This window comes from Vipera ursinii, assembly GCF_947247035.1.
Source record: "Vipera ursinii genome assembly, chromosome: 3".
Lineage (NCBI taxonomy): Eukaryota > Metazoa > Chordata > Lepidosauria > Squamata > Viperidae > Vipera > Vipera ursinii.
Genome location: NC_139516.1, coordinates 41,972,047 through 41,995,992, shown reverse-complemented (window position 1 = coordinate 41,995,992; position 23,946 = coordinate 41,972,047). Strand labels below are relative to the sequence as shown.

The 23,946-nt window shown below is 37.2% G+C and overlaps 1 protein-coding gene and 1 long non-coding RNA gene across 2 annotated transcripts in view; one reads left to right on the top strand and one right to left on the bottom strand.

The window, feature by feature from the left end:
* Positions 1-17,193, top strand: part of LOC310637852 — a 62,441-nt gene extending 45,248 nt beyond the window's left edge. The window contains exons 7-9 of the long non-coding RNA XR_014491980.1: positions 12,298-12,350; positions 13,159-13,245; positions 15,508-17,193. This is a non-coding gene — a long non-coding RNA (uncharacterized lncRNA). The remainder of the gene's footprint in view (positions 1-12,297; positions 12,351-13,158; positions 13,246-15,507) is intronic.
* The window catches only part of CD34 (CD34 molecule), a 35,393-nt gene that overhangs the window by 7,234 nt on the left and 4,213 nt on the right, over positions 1-23,946 (bottom strand). The window contains exons 2-6 of the mRNA XM_083358443.1: positions 11,969-12,106; positions 10,106-10,353; positions 8,399-8,482; positions 2,310-2,445; positions 132-193 (exon numbers count right to left, since the gene is read on the bottom strand). Of these exons, the coding sequence (XP_083214569.1) occupies positions 132-193; positions 2,310-2,445; positions 8,399-8,482; positions 10,106-10,353; positions 11,969-12,106 (668 nt within the window). The remainder of the gene's footprint in view (positions 1-131; positions 194-2,309; positions 2,446-8,398; positions 8,483-10,105; positions 10,354-11,968; positions 12,107-23,946) is intronic.

Here is a 23,946-nt window from a genome sequence, read left to right as displayed (position 1 = left end):
ACTGTTCATTTACATGATTTTAGTCATACATGGCATACAAAGCATACTATTCAGATTCTATAATATTTTAGGTTTTAAATTTTTTATTCTGTCTCACCCAACTACTATATATAAAAGCATGAATAAATTACCGCTTTCAAATCAGGTTGCTTGTCATCCAGAAAGCCATACAATGCTTCTGCACCTATATTTTCTAAAGCAAAGAAAAACTGAAATTTACTTTCAGAGTATATTGGAATTATTTATCAAGCAAAAAAGTGTTAACATTTACAGCTTCACTTGCACAGATTTTATTCAAAGTTATATATGGCTTATATATCTGTGGTTTATTAAATAAACCACAATTGACTAGAATGATAAAATATATCATCATCATATACTGCTGATCCATAGTATACCCCATAGCCATGAGTAGATATGCAGTAAAATTGTTAACTGACTCCCTGGAGATTGTTTGGGACTGGATGAGGAGGAACACACTTTAATTGAATCCCTCCAATAAGGAATGGCTTTGGATCTGCAAATCTAACAATTGCAGGGAACATCCATTTTTTAAAACCCTAAACAGGTTGTATTTCTTTGTTAAAAGATGGTTTGCAACTTGAGAATTCTCCTATTTAATTACCAGATGTCAGATAAGCCTTTTTGTACAATTACAACTTTTTTTTCTGGATTTGGAGTCACTAAAGCTGTAGTCACTTTATTAAATTATTGCAAAATGGTTAACATGGGATGACCCTTGAAGGAGCTGTGCAGTACTAATGGGAGTTGCCTTAGTTTCCAGCTGAATTCTGGATATGATTTAAGGTGGTAGTTGTCACATTTAAAACCTATATAGATCTGATCCTGGTTATCTGGCCATCTTCTCCTTAATTCATTTGCCTGTCTAAACAAATCAAATAATATAGCAATAGCAATAGCACTTAGACTTATATACTGTCCCATAGTGCTTTACAGCACTCTCTGGACAGTTTATAATCTAGGTCCTCTTTTACTGACTTTGAAAGTAATGGAAGGCTGAGTCAACCTTGAGCAGGGCCAGATTGAACTCCTGGCAGTGGGCAAAGTTAGCCTGCAATACTGCATTCTAATCACTGCACCACCAAGGCACCTAAATAAATAAAACCAACTCTTCCAGGTCCTATACCTCCAAGATTATAACTGATGGGACCCTAGAGGCAGGCATTCTTTGAAGATCCCTTCCAATGGAAATGCCATATCAGTCTTTGGCTCCAGGAAAACTTTGAAAATCACCCCGTTTTGTCTTGCACATGAAGAGAGTGTTTTTTTAATTGAAAGATAGGGCACACTATATGTGTGCTTCTGGAAAATAATTATATCTGTTTAAGGATGTGGGGAGTATTTTATCTGTTTACCTCTGTTTAGCTGCCTATGAGAATGGACAAAATGCAAGCATAATAAAAAATACATACATAAGTTATAAGCAATGGTTTGCAAATCAAACTGAATGTGTTTACACAAATTTAATAAATACATTAATAAATAAAATGCTAAAATAAAACCAAATAACACTACGGCCCATTCAATCTGTGAATCCAGTCAGAGTTTCCAACTAGTATTTGAATGTTCTTGTGATATATACCACCTATTTGTTTGAATTTAGTAATGACAGGAAGATGGGAGTAAGGAGTCATAAATTTTTATTTTCTGCTGGCCACAACATTTAGCTGATCTTGAAAAAGCTAAGCTGGAATAGATTGGTTAGCACTTAGATGTGAGATCACAAGGAGATCCCATGGCCTCTAGACCAGACATTTCAAACTTGTGACATCACATGACATCACGCAACATATCGAGACTGTTTGCCATTGCCAGCAATGGTGTGGGTGCAGCTTCTGCGTGACGCATCTGGCCAGTGGGCTGGCAGTTTGACACCCCTGCTCTAGACTAACTGGGAAGTAAAACAAACAAACTAAATAACTTCTTGACCTTAATTTGCTGTTGAATATAGATTAGACCTAACTGAGGACATCTAATACATTTTGAAATAGTTGGTTTTTCAAATACTTTCTGCATTATCCCACACCCAAATCTAACAATGAAGAAGATAGCAAAAACATTGGGTTTACTTATCTTGCTAACCTATAGCAAGGGTTGCTGGATTGAGGCTAATGTGTTATATATACTTTCTGGATTGGGGCTAATGTATTTTATATATAAGATTTGGACAATCAGCCAAAGATAACATTATGGTTTCATGCAACATGTGAAATCTAGTCAATCTTAACAAGTCACTCATGGCTGGTATTCAACTTGATTACAAGCTGTAATAAATCAGTTCAACTAACCTGTATTGTTAACTGCAAGCAACAACATGCATTGGTGATTCACATCAGAGTCAGCCAGTTCAATAAGACATAATACTTCTTTTTTTTTGCAAATTAATTTGCTCAATCCCTCCCCCTTGTTTCTTTTAAAGTTTTCCTAAAAACACAACACAACAAAATAAAACAGTGTTACTGCTGTAGAATATTTTTTCTCATTTGTTTTCTTTACATTAACCCAACATCCAGTGGCAAATTAATTATCATTGGCTTCTGTAAACATAACAACATTCCCATGAGCTACAGTCTGTCCTCCCAATAGCAGCTATTTGTGGACTTCTTGGCTCAAAATCTACAAAGGTTAAGAGAAACCACAAACATTAAGAATAATTTTCCAAGAAGGCACAGCAGCTCCATTTATGGAATCACTATGTCCTATTATGACTATCAAAAATATATGCATAGGAACATTCTTTATGGTAAATGAATGGGCACAGCTCTCAAATGAGACAGATTATTATGAATTATAGCATGTGAAAGCAGACATACAGAAGATAAGAGTTTAGAGCATGTTTTAGCTATATGCTTGGGATTCTTAATTTGCTTCACTGAAGTATAGTGGATGAAGAGGATTAGATGTCCAGTTGTTAAAAAATCAAAACAGAAAGAATATGTACTGAATTATTTATCAACACATTTCTGTGGATACTGATTATTAATTAAATGTAATTTAACTTGCTGATTAAATAATTAATGTCATGATAACTGTTCATTCTGCGACTATATTCTGAATTAGCCAAAGCAGCTCTTAATGTTTTGAAATTATGAACACTGTATCCTTCTCCACTGTTACCAGGCAGGAGAAGAGGGAAATAACAAGCACAGAGTTGGCTTTCCTGTTTCAGAAGTGCCTTGCGTATTTCAGATGGTTCTTTTATGGCACGTTTTGCAAGGATAAAATCTTCCCACATAAGGATTAAAATAAAATGTTGCCTTTCCCAAACAGTTGTGGAGCAGACAGGAAGAAAAGTGTGAGGCTGTAGTTATTTTCCCCCCACATCCACTTAGTCAATTTGGACATCAAAGGAGATGTACAGGTCAGGGTCAGACACAGAAAAGTTAGGCTAAAATAATCTAAAGCAGGGCTTTTCAACCTTTTCACCCATTGTACCACTTTTAGGATATAGCAACATCCGAGTACCACCAGTTGCCTAGCAAGGTGTCAAAAACTTGATGACCAAAAAAAAAAAAAGAAAAAAAAGAAGGAAAAACCTGATGAAGTACAGGTAGTCCTTGACTTACAACAGTTTGCTTAGTGACTGTTCAAAGTTACAATGGCACTGAAAAAAGTGCCCCCCCAAGCCACAGCCGAGCAAGACACCTGCCTGCCCGCCCAGCGGTGTTCTTCCTCCTGTCCGAGGTTTTCATTGTTGTGAGCATTTCTGTTGAGGATTGCCAGCGGGGGTGGGGTGAGGGTGTTTGGTTTTTATTTCCCCCTTTCTGCTGGGTGGTTGCAGCAGGTTTTGGTCACTTCACGTGACCCTGGGACACTGTGACCATCATAAATATGAATCAGTTGCCAAGCATCTGAATGTAAATCACAAGACCTTGTAGATCAGGGGTGTCAAACTCAATTTCATTGAGGGCCGCATCAGCATTGCGGTTGCCCTCAGGGGGCCAGGTGGATATGGCCAGGGTGGGTGTGGCCTACTGGGTGGGCGTGGCCAGCTCTACATTGTTTGCATCAAGGGTGCTTATGGGGGCCCGGGCAGGAGTGGGACAGATCTGAGGGTCTCTGGCAGAAGGATGGTCTCTGGGCCAGGGCCAAGGCAGTTGGGGCCGTTCCCTCACTGTTTCCAGGATGGCTTCATGGGCCACATGAAACCACTTTGTGGTCCGGATCCGGCCCCCGTGCCTTGTGTTTGACATGTCTGTTGTAGATGCTGCAACATTCCAGCTGATTAGTGCTTCTTCTGGGCTCAGCAGAAGAGCCAGGATCAGTGCCAAGCTCCAGCTCTATGGGCAATATTTAATTCACAGGTAGCATCACTACAGAGGAAGAACCTACTTTTAATCACAATCTAGTATACAAGAAGCATCACCAGTACTTCCCCTTAAATAAAACAAAAATATAAGTGTCTGTTTGTCTATCTAAATAATTGTCAGGGAGAAATCTTCCATCCCAGTCCACTTTGAATTACATATAATCCTTGTTTAGAAATTACAGTTGGACACAAGTAGCTTCAAGTAGCTTTTCAAAATTTGCAAAGTTATGTTTTCATCCTTGTCATAACTGCAGTCACAGTCTGAGCCAGTCACTAAATGAGGATTCCCTGTATCTAACTTTCTACTGGCTGGGACATTCATGGATAGATAGCCACCTAGAGTAGGATTTTAAATATCAATCTATTTAGGATTTCGGATATCAGTTCATATCTTTAGGTGGTTTAATTGGCTTCGCAAAATTCTCAAGTGGTGTCTTAATGTGACCCAATGGAATAAACAAAAGCCACACAATAGAAGTAAAAATGTAAACAATCACAGTATGCATTATGCATGGAGAATGGAAAAATGCAAATAAACCCAAACCATTCCCACAGATATTCAGGATATTGAGGAAAAACACTTATGTTTTTTTCTTTTTTTTTCTGTGGAAAGAATTGTTGAGAGGATGTCAGAGTTTCCTTTCTAGTGAATGAACCAGCTTACTGGAAAAAGCCTGACAGAAAGGCAAACAAGTGAAAGGGTTCATTCTATCTATTTGTGGCTCAGACACAGCAATCAATCTTAAAAATAATCCATGAGACAAAGTAAGAAGAAAGCATGGTCCCAACTTCCAGTAAAAATTAGCCAAGCTATAAAGCTGCAAATTATGTGTGTGTTCAGGACAATAATACATTACAGTACCTTTTCAGTTTCTGTTGTAGGTGAAAAAGATCTCTGTGAAGAAATGTAGGTGCACATAAACCTATATGTTTAAACTGATGCCTCCTAGATATATCAGCTACCATAATCTCTCTCCCATTGATGGAGGCTGGTGCAAGATTTTAGCAATTAGGATAGAGTAATAATTACTAAGGGACGCGGTGGCTCAGTGGGTTAGGACGCTGAACTTGTCGATCAGAAGGTCGGCAGTTTGGCGGGTCGAATCCCGAGTGCCGCGTAACAGAGTGAGCGCCTGTTACTCGTCCCAGCTTCTGCCAACCTAGCATTTCGAAAGCACGTAAAAATGCAAGTAGAAAAATAGGGACCGCTACGGTGGGAAGGTAACAGCGTTCCGTGCGCCTTTGGCGTCTAGTCATGCCGGCCACATGACCACGGAGACGTCCTCGGACAAGCGCTGGCTCTTCGGCTTTGAAACGGAGATGAGCACCGGCCCCTAGAGTCGGAAACGACTAGCACGCATGTGCGGGGGAACCTTTACCTTTACCTTTAATAATTACTACAAAATAATAAATTATAAAGTGACATTTAAGTTTATAATTGGAATGTTCACTTATGGAACAGATTTTGCTTGAAATTGTTTCATGTTCATTCTCCTTACGAAAAACTCTAAAAATAGATGATTCAAAGATGAATTTTATAATAGTTTCCTGTTCATCCTACTATTATAATACCATCATCCATGTTTCCTCCAATAGCATGCATGGTCACAACAATTAAAGGAAACATTATGACCTGGGTTCTTAGTCATCCACTGAAAATTCTTGTTCATGAAAAAAAAACACCTGTCCATATATCAGTGAATAAAAACAATATTTCAGATGGAAATCAAACACTGGTTTGTAACTTCCTGTTATAGACTATATTATAATGCTCCATGTTGACAAATTACTATTCACAATTATTCATTAGTTAGCTAATAACTATTTTTGTTTATTATGTCTATGTTTGAATGCTACATAGAGCATTATTAGCCAGTATAACACTATTAGCCAATTGTTAATAGTTTAGAAAAACCTACAAGCCATTAGTAATATCAGAACTGTTATTGAATAATATTATCAATGTTTTAGCATTGGGGATATGCTAATATGTGATTTCCAAGGCTTACAAGCCTTTATCAAATGTTGTGATGACAAAGCCAGAACTTTAGTCTAAAGGCTACATCTGTACAATATTCACATTCTGATTCATTGTTGGCAGTTATCCTAATTTGGTGTCTTTCAGATGTATCAGAACTTCAGCTTCCAGGCTTTCCAATCAATGATTTCAATAAATATATTACTGGTAATGTGTGAAAAGCTGGCACTGTATAGAACGTCTAGAATATATGTAGAATGCACAATGTTTTTAGATGTTTTAAAATATGAAATGTCTCCCTAGGCATTGTATACCTAGGCATTATGCAGAGTGACAAGAGCGTTCCATTTTCAGCATTCTATAGATTTCCTAGGCATTCTATAAAATGCTAAATCTATGCTAATTTCACACATTGACAGGAACATATAAATTATGTCAATCCTGCAGAGGAGTAAGCCTGCTTCTTAATTATGTAAAGGTAAAGGTAAAGGTTCCCCCGCACATGCGTGCTAGTCGTTTCCGACTCTAGGGGCCGGTGCTCATCTCCGTTTCAAAGCCGAAGAGCCAGCGCTTGTCCGAGGACGTCTCCGTGGTCATGTGGCCGGCATGACTAGCACGGAACGCTGTTACCTTCCCACCGTAGTGGTCCCTATTTTTCTACTTGCATTTTTACGTGCTTTCGAACTGCTAGGTGGGCAGAAGCTGGGACAAGTAACAGGCGTTCACTCTGCTACGCGGCACTCGGGATTTGATCCACCAAACTGCCAACCTTCTGATCGACAAGCTCAGTGTCCTAACCCACTGAGCCACCGCGTCCCTATCTTAATTATGTACAGTATCTCATATAACAATAATGATCAAATCTGATGAAGTTTACCTAATGCTGCTTCCCAATACAGTGTGTAAATGAATGGAGCTAAAGGGTAGCTAACCTGCATTATATTATCACAATTCTAAATAATTATTGACACAATTGTGTTACTTGTTTTCTATGTAAATATCAACCCACTAGGTGGCGCCTATGGCACAAACGTGAGCTCCTGCAGGAGTTTATTTCAGCATAATTCTTGAAAAGCTTTCAGCTTAAATAAATTTCATACATTGTACCACATTTCAGATCTTTTAAAATATTACTTTAACACAAACTTTCAATGAGTGGCATTATTGGACACACCTCTGCAATGCAGTGCGGGCTCAACATAATCGCTTACTGGCTTAGCTATAGTACAACTCAAATTGCAAAACTTTCACTTCAAGATTTGCAAGACAGAAATTTTGTGGGCCTTGAAGAGAGGCTAGTCTCCCATTTCTGGACCTCTTGCTTTACCCCAACATTCTGCTGCTTGCAAAAACTTTTCTCAGCCAACTGGATTTAACACTTTCTAGTTAATGTCTAATCAGTTTCTCAAATCTTTGTGACCTCCCCTGCAATTCAGCTTAATTTTCTTTGCTATAAAAACAGGATGCCACAAATTGTTACCTTGGTCTACCCTCCAGGATATACATTAAAAACTAACCACAATGATGCTAAAATTAAGAAATTGGTATCCAGACATCACCATGCAAAAACTTATTTGCTTCACAATATCACATAGAAGTATGGATGGGTTGTTTCACAATCTCACAGTGCATATTTCATCACTTATCCTTCTTGCCCTTTGCCCAGATATCTATGCTTTCCAGCTATTGGGCTCAAATGAGCCATTACTCTCTTTCCCCTTCCCTCTTACACACCTAGAGAAGCTCTATGTTGTTCCTACAGCTATGGATGCTGTAGTGGAAAAAGTGCCTGGTGTGTAAAAATGATGCTGGAATCCATTGGACAACTTATAAACCTAACAAATGGAATGCATGAAGTATTAGGGGCAAAGCATTGTCCAAGTCTAGAACCAAATGGGTCATGATGAACTGAAATGCATGCAGTTTTGCACTGAATAGAAACAATTACACCTATTGTTTTAAAGATGGGTGGAGGATAACCCTCACTTTTTACTTTTCCAAGTTGGATCTTCCATACCAAGAAATTATACTCCCCTCCCTCCATTGTGATGAATGCCTCCCTTGCCATTTTCTCCTCCCTACCTACTTACACAGGATTGGGCTTCGTGGAGTTCCAAGCATACCACTGCAGTGGCAGGAAGCATCTGCTTGATTTTCATACATGTGATGTTGAACTAGAGAAAGAAAGGATGGAAGAGTGTATCATTGCATTTCCCTTTCTCTGGTGTCATTTGGCTATTTCATTTGCTAATAGCATTTCTGTGAAATCACCAATTAATTGATATGTGCTTGAAGGGTCCTTGGTGCTCTCTGAGCTTGGTTGTTGTCTTGCAGATGGTTCATTACCCAAACTACAGTATGTAACATCATCACTACTAGTCTGATGATGTTATCTAGTTTGGGTAATAAAATGACTGCAAGAAAACAATTGAGTTCAGAGAGCACCAAGGACTCCTAATTTCAATTCTGAACTACATATATTCTCCTTTATTGATATGTGCTTATTGAATAATTCAAGAAAAAAGAATAAACATTGCTAAGATGTGACAGAAAAAAAGCACAAATATTTTTTTCTTGTGGAAAAAGTAAATCCTAAAGTATAACAAAAATGACTAAAAAGGTCTTTTTGTGCTGACATGTAATTTTAAACAAACAGGTATATTAAGCAGACAAACCAGCACCTTGGTGCAAAAATGACCACAAAGAAGGTGTTAGGCAACAATCTCTGAGAAGACATTTCTACAATAGAGACACCAACATCAAGAAGACTGTTTCTGAAATACTAGTTCACCTTATATGGTGGGGACACACAGAGCCATACCTGTGGGAGATAATTATCTTAGGAAATAGTCTCATGGTTCTATTATGTTAGAAAACTTTCAGCTCTTTTCTGAAAGGACACATAATTCAAAAACTTCATATGCTTCTATCAGACAAATAGCATTACATGGCTGAAAAGACCATTGGTGAATACAGGGTAGCCTAAAATGGAGATGTCAAACCAAAGAAATCTGCTGAACATAAATTTTATCCAATAGAAATTATAGGTGAACTTCCTCAAAGGTAATAAAACTTATCAGATTTGTGAAAGAAGGGTTGGATTATGCTACTGTATCATCAGTTTCTTTTGTCTTAGGAACATTTGGCTTTGTAATTCCAATACCGAGAACAATGCAAATTTACTCTAAGGCCAATGTTTATGCAATAAAAAATTTTATTGCACTGAATTAGTTTTATTTGTACTCAGATACATTTTCATATAGCAAGATGAGACTATGTGACAATTCATATTTTTCTGAACACAAAGTAGTAGTAGTAGTAGCTAGTAAAATGGCCATGTAGAACACCACGTAGTTGAATCAGTGTCTGAATGTCAAATGCTATAAAAAAATCTGAATGTGGGAAAGCACATTAGAGAAGAACATATCTGGGAGTTGTAAATTTATGTTCCCTCTTCCCTGCACATGTGTACTTTTGGCAGTTTGCCAATCAGCTGTTGGAGTGTCCTCTGCTGAGGAAAAAAGTTATGTAAACAAATCCATCCTCTTGCACCCTCTTCCCCAATAAATTGAAATAAGAAGAACAATAGCCTAGGTGGGATTCAAAGAAATAAATTGGCACCTATGAGAATCATCCAGGAAGCTGAAGAATATAGGGTGGCACATTTGCAAAAGTAACTAAAATGCCCTGTTGATGAGACTGATTAATATATCAATCATTGATTTACAATAATGATTCCAATATGGGAAATTAATCACTTTTCTTTTCATATCAATCTTAAATTTTCATAATCTTACCATCACATTGTTGTTCTCAGTTATGGATGTAATAAGAAAGACGGTGGAATTATGTGTTGTTGGCTCAGTAGGACCATGTGTTAGAAGTGATGTTGAGCTTAAATTATGAGTCGTTGTCTCATTGTTAGTAGTCACTGTTGCACTCCATTGTGTAGTAAATGACTTAGCTGTTGTATTTGGTGAAGTTAAGTTTGTTGTGGATGTGCTGGGAATAAATGTCTCTGGCTTGGTAACATTACTTGATGTCTCTGGAAAGAAATAAAGACTTGATTGATGGATAAAAATGCCAAATCCAGTCTAAACATCTGGCTCACTAACAATAATACATGGTCAATTTCTACAAAAGATGAAGGGACAGTGGATAAAGATACAAGATTTCCATTTGTCTATTACAAAAGGCTACATTACTTGGATCTGCATATATACTAGGCTGATACATCACAACATCCCAGTTTCTTGGGAAGAACTTGATGTGTATGAAGACCTACACCATCTAAAGAACTGGCAGATGTGCTTTCACATTTTTGTGTAAATAATAATAATAAGCCCTTGGAGCAATACCCAAAGGGCTGCCTAGAAATATGGAAATTTTGAACTTATTAGACCTGAATATTGTGACTTTGCAAAAAACCACCCTACTCGGAACTGCCTGTATACTCATATACCACCTTAACAGCTCTTAGGTCCTTGGTTAAGACTTGAACTGTTAAGTTTTTACCAGTCCCAGACTGAATCAAATTGAAGATCAACAAACAACAACAACAACAACAGCAACAACTATTGACTATTCTTTTAATGGGCTATGAGTGTACACTTAATGATCTCAAATAGCACATTTTGACCTGGGGCTTCAGATGCATCAGTCAGCCATACCCATAGTTTGAATAATCTCTCTCAACCATTCTAACCAGCACAATATCTTAATCAAATAATGGTCTCTAAGAGTTTTCTCTTTGGCTAGCTTTAATGCCTTCCCAACAGCTGTCACTGAGGAGGAGATATGAAGAGATTCCATTTGAGTGAAGACTGTGTCCCTCTGGCACAGGAACAATACAGACATTGAGCCATGTTGCAGTGTGTTGTATTGTACTGTTCACATTATATTATTTCATGTCAGAAGCTATTATCCCTACGTTTAGACTAATGTCCTAGTCACTACTTAGATTCATTTTCTCTTCACCTATTGCTATCTGATCAGTTGAACTTTATCTTACTGAACATAGCTAAATACTGTCTTTTTGTCTGCAGTATTAGCTGTAATTTATTAATAATTATGTTTTAAATATCTATTGATCCAGAGAAAGAGATTGTTTATTGTTAGTTTTAGTCTTTTTTTAAATTGTTACTCACATTTAGGCTTCGCAGTTGTGAACTCTACTGTTTACTTTCACGTCTCACTATTTAGGAATTGTATGTCTTAATTTGAATTTATTTTGAACTGATCTATGATAGTGAAGCCTGATCTGAACATTTCAGATGTTTAACAATACATTTGCATAATAAGCAAAGCATTTTAGTACTTGCTAAACAATTGATTTAAAATAATAGCCTGGAATTGGGGGAAAGTGATAAATTATATCTAGAACTAAAATTAAAGTATACATAACATCTCATTCCTGATGAAAGGTATTTAAAAGTTGTAGTTTCTTGAGAAATTGGGAAACTGCACTAAGAATTCTTCAATGAAAATTACATTTCAATATTTTCTTCTTTCTTCTATGTAGGTCAGAATTTTAGCAGTCTGAGAAAAGATGGGAAAACTCTGAGAAAACATAAAGGGCAACCCTTTGAGGAAGCTTTGTTTTTATTGTAAATGAATAAATGAGTGACGCTAGTTCCATAGAAATGTTGAAACCAATTTACCTTCTAGTGACGGAGCAGTAGAGTTTAAAGAGGTGGTATTAGAAGCAGAGCTAGGAGTAATCATTGTCGTCAACCTCTCAGCAATGGTAGTATTTGGAGAATTAGTTGAATTAGTTTCCTCACCAGAGACTGGATTTTCTAAAAAGGAAAAAGGAAAGAAATGAAAAATATTTATAGTTGTCTAGTACAATTTGACGCTGTAGAAGAGGCTTTGATGAGGCTCAAAGTGGAAATGCTGTAACAACAAAAATATGGAGTCCTTTTCTTTATTGTTCATGGTAGAAAGTTTACTTGAGGCAAATAAAAAATTGCATGTCACTTCTCAACAGATTGATGTTGCCTGGTTTCCTCTTATACATCGCCACAACAGAAACTGATGCAGGTTAATCGTTTATTATTATTTACTGGACAACTTGTGCTCCTTTGGGTCATCATTTCAGAGATATTTCCTTATCTAAACAGAAAAACAGAATGACCCTTTGTGGACAAGAAAGCAGTGGGAATGGAAATGACTTACACATTCCTGTTGGTTTCCCCATTGACTTTCCTTCTGGGAAGTTGGCAGGGAGTTTCAGAAACCTTCCTTCCTTCCTTCCTTCCTTCCTTCCTTCCTTCCTTCCTTCCTTCCTTCCTTCCTTCCTTCCTTCCTCCCTCCCTCCCTCCCTCCCTCTCTCCCTCCCTCCCTTCCTCCCTCCCTGCCTGGAAAGCACTAGGGGAACAGGAAGGGAAGAGAGAGAGATCAATGTGGGAAAGACATGCTATTTGTTCAGTTGCTTGTACATTGGCTTAGATTAAAGTTATTCTAAAAAAACATGGAAAATGTGAATTTCAGGAAGAGTTTTGGGGAGGGAATCAACACAAGAAGGCATTCAGGGAGGCAGTTCTAGGAGTATCTATTCCAGGCCAGCTTCTTCTAGAATACAAGGGTGGAGTAGAAGCCCTTTGGATGATTAAAATTTACAGGAAGGGATGTGATAATATAAAAGCAGATAAGCAAGTACATCCCATGGACGTTTCCTGTACCCCTGAAGTATAGCCTTTGAAACCTAAAGTGCCTTTGCCTTGGGACATCTTCTTTTGCAGCAGTGGACCTACGTGCCATACAGTGGGTGGGAAGAGCAATTTAATAATGGGGATTGCAATGAGAACACTACTATATTTTCTGACTTACCGTATATTTCTCTTTCTAGACTATAAAGAAGAAATATATTCACATTTCAGCAGGAGAGATCATGTACCTCCAAAACCACAAGCATGTAATGTACACATGTAGAAAGGTATACTGAGAAAATTAATCACATTATATTTTTCCCCATTGCAATTAAGCAATTTGAGAGTGGGAGATCAGGTGGAAAGGGCAGACTGTTGTGATTCAGGGTCAGCCTGTGGGTTCGGCAGTTGGGTCGGATGACTCAGAGGAGGAGGAGGAGGGGGGTGTTGAAGAGCTTGATGAGAGTCCTCAGCCAGGCCCCTCTCATCTGGTCACGACGCAGACCCAGCTGTGTGAGCCTGACAGCGTGGATGAAGATGACCCACAGCTGGCCCTGTTCAAGGACGCCCGATGCAGGAGGCAGTCAATCAGGAGTAAACAGAGGAAGGCAATGGGGCTCTTCGGAAGGAGGCAGAGAGAAGCCACGCCCTGAACTGTATTTAAGGGGAATGCATGGGAGGGCTGGTTTGCTGAAGGCAACTGCTTTAAAAGCTCCTGTTTCTTGGTTTGTGTCTTGTTCCATTTGTTTTTGTAGCAATAAATTTGGCAGGCGTAATTCCAGCCTCTCGCCTTCTTGTAAAAGCGGTTGTCCCTGCCTTTTCTGCAGGGCCGGTAGCAGGCTGGTACAGAACACAGACAGACAGCTGAAGCTTCTTGCCTAGGCACCAGGGTGTATGGCAATAATATAAGCAGTCCTTGATAATAAAGACTTGGGGACACATTGCATTGAAAACTACAATCTCATGGCTAATACAGGGGTAAAAAGTCAGGGCTCTTTGTGATTTCCCAAGCCGTACAGGTGTGCTTCTTACATACAATTCTAATATGAAAAAAGAGGGGAATTATTTCATAGATATTTTTATCCTCGCATTTTTATTCTGATCCAGTTACATCTGGAATGTAATCAACCAACATACTCCTCAAAGGTCAAAAGCAGCTCTTTGCTGGAAACTCTTGCCCCAAAATGGAAGCATGAGAAAGGTATCTAGAGGTCTGGAATACAATAAAGGGATGTATATATGTATATATGAATATATGCATATATGCATACTGTATATGTATAGGATCAAATGCTATCAATACACATCTGAAAATTTTAGATTGTCCTACCAGGGACAAAATTAATATAGACAGAAACCATATCAAAGGACTTGAGAGGGAAAAAACGAAGACAGAAAATACGGGTCATCTTGAAAATAGTGAGAGTTTGTTTAGATTGAGCTTGACTGGAAGAGAACCAACTGAGAATCAAATCATGAAGACAACTTTGAAGAATTTGGACAAATTGGGAAATCAAACAGGAGAGAATAACCAACTATATCAAAGACTGAGCAGATCTTATAGAGATGGAGGAGTGAGGAGAGCTGGATTGGGAAGTGGGCATTGAAAATACTTGTTGAAAGGGCCATTCAGAGGATGATAGTGGCAGAAACCAGATGGGAAAGCTTTAAAAGTAGGATTGAATGAAAAATGCTGGTGGAATGAAAGATAGCTACTTTAAGGAATTTATGATGCAGGACCCAAAGGCACTTAGAGAAGTAAAGAATAAAGATGTAACTGAATTAGCATGCCTATGCATGCACACACATATATACGCCTCTTCATTTTTTTTTGCAAGAAAGTTCTGTATTAGAATAGGTGTTTCCTATCAAAATACATGCATTTGTATACACATGTTTTTAATAATTGATGCTGTTTTTGTTTGGAAAATTGTACTGAACTATTCACAGTAGTGCTGGATTTCAACTTTACAGCACTTTACTTTAAACTGTGCTGGCAGTAACTCATAGAAGCTGAAGTTTATCAACATCTGGACAGCTATCTCTAACCTAATTCTTCATAATTCTTCACACAATATTTAAGATAATATTTCCATTTATAATTCTAGTAATAAAACACTGATACCTTAAAATATTTATTACCAATTATTTTGTCATTTTAGGTTAAATGCACTCAAGCTTTTAAAAACCGATTTTTTAAAAAAAATCAGTTGATTCTAACAAGAAATGCTAACAATTTCAGACTTTCAAACTATTGGGGTTGTACTATATTTTTTCTTTAAAAGTCTAGGCACACTTGAAACTCAGGTAACAAGAGAACAAGTTTTAAATCTTTATTTCTATAATCCACATTTCACAACAGCTTTGTTTGTTACCTTTTGTGAAAATATTACAGATACCTAATGTAACTTATGAGCTACTATTATTGTTTCTGATAGCAAACAATTTTTCATGTGCTTTTTTCATGAGCCATACCTCTCTAAGTTCCTTTACAATTGTTTGAAAGTATGTTTTAGAGGAATTTTAATCATGGTATTTTTCTTCTACAGGTCAAAAGGCTAGAAGCAGAACAAGAAATCAATTATTTTCCAGTGTTTGGGCAAGGTGTATATTTATATGCACCAGCCTTATTAAAAGAACATTCTGTTGTGCAAAAGGATATGTTCCCATTGCCAAGAATTCTGGATTATCTTAAAATTAATCTAGAACAAATGTTTAGAGCCAAGTGCCTGAAACAGAGTAATTGATGTCTCATATAACATAGCTCAGGATGTGTGTATTAATACTGCAAGTTCACCATAGTGTTAGCCAGATATTATTTTGTATTCACTGCATGAAAGGCTATTTGTATACACATTCCAGTTTGCAAAGAAGTAACATTCATGTATTTGTATCCAAACTGTAGACATGTGAGAGTTGCATGCTCATTTGTATACACATTCACTGAGTGCTTGATTTACATTTGCTTGTATGAACTGCTGAATTTATGGTAATTACAAATCTTCTTAATATAACCTACTATATAGTGAAAAAATCAGATTTATAGTCTTCATTTGATTTAGTATTAAATTTATATTCTGCTTCTTGATGGCAAGTTCAAATAAAGTAGAAAATACTTTATACTATAAAGTATAAGATGAACAAAATTAAAATCCTACTAGGTAACTTCTATCTTTTAGGAACAACTATTAACAGTAAAGGAACAAAAATATGCCAAAGACTAGCACTTTGTAGAGCAGCCATGAAAGTCTCAGAAAAGTTTCAAATGCCTTTATGTATCTATGCCTACAAAGATAAGAATCATGCAAACTGTGGTAATCCCTGTGGCACTCTATGGAAGTGAATTTTTTGGGGGGAAAAGCATGATAGGAAATGTATTGACACCTTTGAACTTTAGTTTTGAGAAGACTGCTGAGAATACCATGGACAGCTAAGAAAACAAACCAATGAATAATCAAACAAATCACAACAGAATTCTCCCTTGTATTCAAATGACTAGTCTCAAATAATCCCACTTTAGACATGTTAAGCAAAGACCTAGTTCTCTGGATAAGGCTCTAATACTGGGAAAGGTGGAAGGAAAGAAAGGAGTACGACCATAGCAAGGTGGATTGATGAGTTAGAAGACCTGAAAGACCAAGCTAGAGATAGATTGTCATGGAGAAAATCTATTTACATGGATGATAGGAGTTTAAAATGACCTAATGGCACTTAATAATCTCTTGTGAAAAATAGAATAAAATATCTGTGTTTTTCCCATTGTTTTACTTCTTTGTAATGATGATTCTCACTCTTCAGTAACAATGCTTGTTCTATCTCTGTCACAAAGAAAAACTAGAAAGAAATATAAAATGAAACTTGCATACTGGGGCAGATTCTGACTCCCTTCTCTGACTGGCAGACCATTCCTGAAGACAAGGCGTTCTCAAATCTGCATGAACCCATAGGATTTTCCTGTCCCTTATGATAATCAAGTACTATAGAAATTACATGGAAGACAGGGTATCAGTTTATCCATGTGGTGGATTTATTAGTTTAAATTTTCCTTCTTCCCACCTACTAGAAACCTGTATTTTCAAGAGTGTAGTAATGAGTAACGATCTGATATGTTATAGAAATCAAAGGAATTGTTCTGTGAGGTTAAAATTCCTAATGAATTTAAGAAGCTATTTTGAATAGTACACTTTCTGTTTAAAGTTCATATTAAACTGCTTTAAACATTCCTTATCCCTTCTTTGTTAGTTTCTTTAATAGGTGTGCTAAATTGGGAATGTATATAAATTTGATCATTTTTGTATGCTCTTGGGTACGCGTGCTTGCTTGATTTTTAAGGCGAGAAAAGGAAAGTGTTGGAAAAGGGGACTTGTCTTTTTGTAGAGGTGGAAGCCCAAACTCTGGATCCTCACATGTTTAAACTGTAAATGACTGTAAATCAAACAAGTGGTAGTAGTGCTTCAACCTTGGAAGTGAAAATGCAGAACGTGGTAACCCATTCAACATCACTGAGGTGATGCTGTCACACAAATTAGATATTTGCTTTTCTGAGGAACAAGAGTGCAGTGCTTTGTGTTCAATATTACAATGAAATTGAGAGGTGTTATTAGTGGTGTGTTCAAACATCTGTGAGGCAGAAGTTGAGGTGGCAGGAAAGAACTCTTAAGATCTCAGTTCCTTTGATTGTTTAAAAAACAGCTGTGGGCCCTCTAGTCAAATTAGGACCATAGCACTTTAAAAGGGAGCTTATTCTCTTTATGTGCTCTGTTTACAGAAGCAAATATTTCCATTCTGCTTTTGGGAAAATGAATTTGTGCTTGTCTGTATGGATGAGGTGAAACTGGGAAAAGCCTCAACAGGAAAACTCTAAAGCTCTTTTGATGTATTGTGCCCTAATCTGACTCAGGTTCACTCACAGCTGCATTTGTAGAAAAGAGAGATCCAGCCAAGGATCTCATACTATTTTTCATCTAGTTGCACCCTTTAAAATAATACAAGACACAACAACTTGTTGAACAATGAATAAAATTACTCAATAATTATCCTTTCTCTTCCAGCAAAAATAGTATATGTAGTTGAAAGGAGGATTTAATCCAAAAATCATTGCCATGTTTCTTTAAGAAACAATGATTTCATCTAGAGATAATAAGGCTCTGGAAATGGACAGTTTGTCCCATGAAGTAAGCTAGCATACTTATGGCTCTAGATCAGCAAAAATCTGCATTGGGCATCTCATTTAGAGGAGAGAGTATCCTTCAGTTCTCATTGGAACTACTTTTGCTAGTAAACTGCAGATGAAAGCCCTGGGTCAACATCCTATGGTTTGCAAGCCCAAGAAAATAGGAATGGCACTACTGCATTTAACCCTTTCCAGGTAACATGGAAGGATAAACGTGAAAGATAAATCCCCCCAACCCCCCCTCCCAATTCAAGAAGTGAATGCATGCTGAAAATGCCATAGTTTATAATGGTGTCAAACTGAGACTTGACCTATGACTCCACAAAATGTTTAGGCTAAGACTTAAAATAGTATCATGGAAATTCTATGCTTATCTTAAATACAAAGTAAGTCTAAACTAATCAGAAAAACCAGTCTTTAAAATAGGGTTTGTCAGTAATTCAGTTGCAGGTAAGTTTGCATGAAGCACAAGACTTTAACTGCAAAGAAAACTGCCACTAACAGCTAAAACAAGGGCTCTACATTTACATCTATGTTTCTGACTTTGCTAATAGAAAATGCCCTTCTGTAATGACACTGCTTACTGATATCAGTGGAAATATATGAGATATATCTTTGCTTAATCCATAGATTGAATTATAGAATTAAAGGCTTTTTTTAAAAAAACAAAACAATCAATGATAGCCCATTGTTTTAGGTATACTTTTGGAAAAAAATCTGCAAAAAGATCTAGTATAATTTGTGAATTTGATAATTTGTGAATATAACCACACATGAAATTAAATCTTATTCAGACATTGAGTCTACTACCATGCTGCCATCTTATGGACAAAGAGCCAAAATGTAATAGAAATACAGTATCTCATCATTTTTTCTTCTTACATGGTTTATTCATAAAACTGATATTGATTAATATCAATTGATATTATCAATTAGATAAACAGATCAATCAGGCAAATTGCTATACAGCTTATATATAAGTTGACAAAACCTTGACAACAACCTTGTAAGCCGCCCTGAGTCTTCGGAGAAGGGCGGGATATAAATGTAATAAAAAAAATGAAATCAGTTGAATCTGAAAGCAAAAGTTTTAAATAACTGTCAGGACCCACCCCAATCCACGTCTTAAGAAAACAAAAACTCCTGGAGTCAGTTCTAGTCCAAAAGGAATTTTTACTAGGACATGTTTGGTTGTGGAAATACAAGACAGGACCTGCTATTGTTTTACAGATTGAAACTTTATAAAGAGTTCCTGGTTCAACCCTCCTTCCCTCAACCCCGTTTGGTCAGCCCCCCATCATTTACTTCGTGTCATCCCTTTCGTGGGAAAAGGGAACTTTGGATCTTTATGGTTATTGCCTTCTTCCTTTACATATTCAAATGGGGACCCAGGCCAGATGCTTTCTTCCCTAACCCTCCCCTTTGTTCCCCCAGTTCAAAAGGTTTCCCTTGGTCTTTGAAATAACCTAAGGCAGGCTGAATCCACATCCGCTCCTCCTTCCTCAGGAGATGGCAGAATCCGGGGGGGGGGGAATAATGTTTTAAACATACATTTATGAATGTGATATAAATGGATTCTGACAATAACATTGGTCAGAGTGACCAGGGTTAGCAGCTCACAGCAAATATCAACATAAAAATGTACAGTATAATAAACATGTTTGGTGGGCTTCAGTGACTCCACATGGGTAAAGTCTGAATTTAGTGTTGTATGATTATTACTTTTAGTGCAGCAATGATTTTTCAATAGGAATGGGAGCAATTATTACTGGCCAGTATTTCAAATAATGGATCAATATCTTTCAAGGCAGCAAAATGAATCAGTTAAAATATAATGCTAATGGTTATTTTAGTACTTCAGATTCCCACAAACACTTTAGTTTATATAAAGCTTCTATGGACAAAAACAATGGAAAACAATAGATTAACATGAAATGTAGCAAGTGCTCTCGCTGGGTGTGTGTGTATGTATATGCTCAAATGAACATTCTGTCCCTGTACCTCCCACAGGAAGGCCCTGAATATAGATTACAGCAACCACAGTACAAGAATTTCTACACCCACAACAGTCATAAACTCATGCAAAGAAATCAGGTCCACCACAATTAGTAGCACCCAAGCTGTTGAAGCCTGGCACCCTACAAGCAATTCCCTCAACAGACACATTGATCTACAACCAGCTTGACCTGCACAGCCAACCAGAGAGAGCACCGACCCTTAACCAACCCACACAAGCACTTCACCTGCCAATGACCCTCACCTGAGGTAACCTCCCCATCACAAGATCCATCACAAGACTCTCACTGATGACACCTGACCCATCACAAGACCCATCACAAGACCTACTGACCACACAAAGCCCTAATAAACAGAAGAATGCTGACACTGACATCCCCTAAACTCTGCTGAAGATGTTACCTAGCCAATCCAGAAGTTCGAAGAATGAACTTTCATCCTCATAAATGGGAAAATTAAGTCTTCTCATCTAAATGTATATTTAGTCAAGTTCCATTGACTCACTTCTAAGTGAACAGCCTGAATCACTGAGTTTAGATGGCAATAAATTATATGTCCTACAACCTTTACAGGTAGAATGAGAAAAAGGGTCTTTTCTGTTATGGTACCAAGGTTATGAAAGTACATCCTTGAGTAAGTCTATAATTATGCCACCTAAAAATATAATAGAAATGTATCTAGACTTCAGGTCATATTCAATCTCACCTATCCATCACACTTCCCTAAAAAACCAAATGACTTGAAGAGAAAGGACTTCAGGAAGTTAATTGCTACTCTGATGTCAACTATTCTTACAGAGGCTTTTTTTTTTTTTTGCCTTTCCTGTGCCTTTGCCTTTCCTCTCTCCCAGGAGAATACTGTTTGGAGCAACTCCTTTGCCAGCTCCTTGCTCATCTACTCTGTTTATGTTTTGGCTCCAGAGGAGACACTTGAAGAACAGTTCTCTACGGGATAGCATGAACTATCTGCTAATTCTTGAAGGTTTGTTTCTTTGTAAACCTTTTCAAATGGGTGATGTCATGGAAAGAACAAATCAGCTTTGTGGTCAGAATTCAATGTAGAATTCATTATTCAAATATGCAGACATGTGGTAAAATGAAAACTTAGAAAAACCTGTATTGTAATGCAAATAATTCCTTAATGGCTAGAATTCCCTGGATCCTTGAAAAGAAAAACTTGAATTATTGTTTGAGAATTTGAATTACTTCATAAAATGAACTTAATTTAATTTAATATCAAATTTCTACAAACAAAAACAAAGTGGTTAAAGCACTAGGCTAGAAACCAGGAAACTGTGAGTCCTGTTCCACCTTACGCTTAAAGGCTGGCTGGATGACTTTGGGCAGTCTTCTCTCTCAGCCCAATGCACCTCACAGGATTGTTGTTGTGGGGAAAATAAGGTATTAGGTATTTTTACCACCTTGAGTTATTTATAAAAATATGAAAGCAGGATAAAAATGCTTCCTGTAACCCTAACCATAACTCCAATAAACATTTTACCTTTAAAGACAAGTTACTCTAGGGAGGGTGAAAAACATGTTAACCCTTCATCAATCTGTATGTCAAAAAGGATTTTTCTCTACTTTCCTTAAAAGGGGCAAGAGCAACCAGGAAAGCAGTGGTGGGATTCAGCCGGTTCACACCACTTTGGCAGAACCAGTAGCTGATTTTTTGTTGCCCAGGCCCAGAATGGATTTCTGGAAGCGGCATCCACACAGAGAACCCATTGTTCACATATCCAAATCCCACCACTGCCCATAGGGGTATTATAGTTATTGAGGAAAGGAAGAGGTTGTCAGTTAAAGAGGAAGTCCAGGAAGTATGAGACAATATATTGTATTTACATTCAAGTCTCAACTTAGAAATCCTATTTTAGCATCAAAATTCTAGCTCTCATACAATTTTTTTCCTTTTTATCTAGGGGCAGCCAATCTCTGCTCTGACTATTGTAGAATTTGCCTTACAGAGGACAAAAGACATCAAGCCACTACATCTCTCATTCATTCTCAATCAGCAATTCATTTTCAATTTGATGGAGATTCCACAATAGTCAGAAACATTCTGCGTAATTCTGTCTGTTCCTCAACTACTCTACCAGAGTATCAGTTTCAGATATAATTTAGCCTTTGCCTGCCTAAATCTGAATCCATGAACTTTGGATTTGCTGCATCTAGTGTATTAACCACTATATTTCAGTTTCTAGCTTTTTGAGAGTGGCTATATAGAATCATCACACCTGCAGCATTTGTCTTGTCCCTTTGCAACAGCTATTTACAACATAAAAGTTTCCTGTAAGGAAGGAAGAAAGCAAACCAGATGAACAATCACCACATCTGCCTTTATCTGCCACGGCCTTTTGAACTACAACTGATTTCCTCATACATAGTTTTGGAACCTGAAAGTTTGCTTGACTTTTTTTGGGGGGGGGGTGTGTGAATGCTTCAAGCCAGTCATCTGTACTAGATGTAGAGGAGGCTACCTGTATTAAATGCAGAGGAAGCTATGTGGTGCATTTGCCTTTTTTCTGTTCTGAAAATGGAAGGCTTAACAGAATTAGATCACACTGCACATGTTTGTTAGAGCTCCATTTTAAGAAAAAGTAAATAAAAGAGAAAAATGATAAATTGCAAAATGACCCCTTTCTCTTTTAAGGAAAAACTATGTTTCTTCAACCCACTCATACCCATTTCTTAGATAGTGAATAATTTTGTGACTGTGATAGATATACCTTTGATGAAATAATTACAAGCTTTTCATCTTCATAGGAATAGAGTGGAATAATAAGTATACACTAATATTTATTGCATTGCAAAAGCTGATAAATTGAATAAATTGCATTGTAACCTTGCTTTTGCTTTGCATGTTCAAACCATGCACTTTTTAAAATAATGTAAAAAAATATAAAGCAAGACAATAACTCACATTCTTTAAGCAGAGTTGCAAATCCATCTTGCCTTTATATGGTCATATCTGATGCAACAACATAGTCTTGGGAAATAGAATTAGACCTAATAGAATATATACATGTGGGAAATTCTATATGCATGTTAGTATGTACATGTGTACATTGTTGTATATATATGTGTCCATGAGAAAGTCCAATAAACTCACGAGTCAATTGTCAAATCTTGTGTATAGGTTTTTGCTCAATAACATTTGTATACAAGTCTTATATTATTTCAGTGTAAGATCTTCCATACTAGCAATTTATAATACAACTAAGCCCTAGCTGTAGCAATCTAAAGCCTGTCTTTATTAATAATACATCACTACAACAATGACTGGATTTGCTGTAAAACTATTAGAATGGAAATCCTCAGTATGCATTTTTATGCCTTCCAGACAATGGCTTTGCAAAGTTTTAAAGCAATGTAAGAATGGCTTCTGTATCCTTGATAGTCTAAAACTGTATATCCTCTTATTTGACCAACTGATTGTAGCTGAGAAATCTAATGATAGAATAGCTGAGGTTGAAGGTAAATGTTAGCACTTAGCTTCAGGCTTCCAAAATTAATATCACACTGCTATGTGGGTAAAAATGAGCTTCAGAATTTCATTTGTTGGAGGATATGGGAAATGAAATTGGAGAAACCAAGATTTTTGTATTTGTGATTTATTCTGCCAATAGCTATAATGAATACCACCTTTGGAGATTCTGAGCAACATTAGTCATGAATCTTTAGTTTTGTTCTTCTCCAGCCATGTGGCAGGAATTCAGAAGGGTGGAGTCCCCTTCCCTCTGGAAGTATCTGATAAAATTCTACCCATTCCCTCCTCCACATGCTTTTTCCTTTTCCAC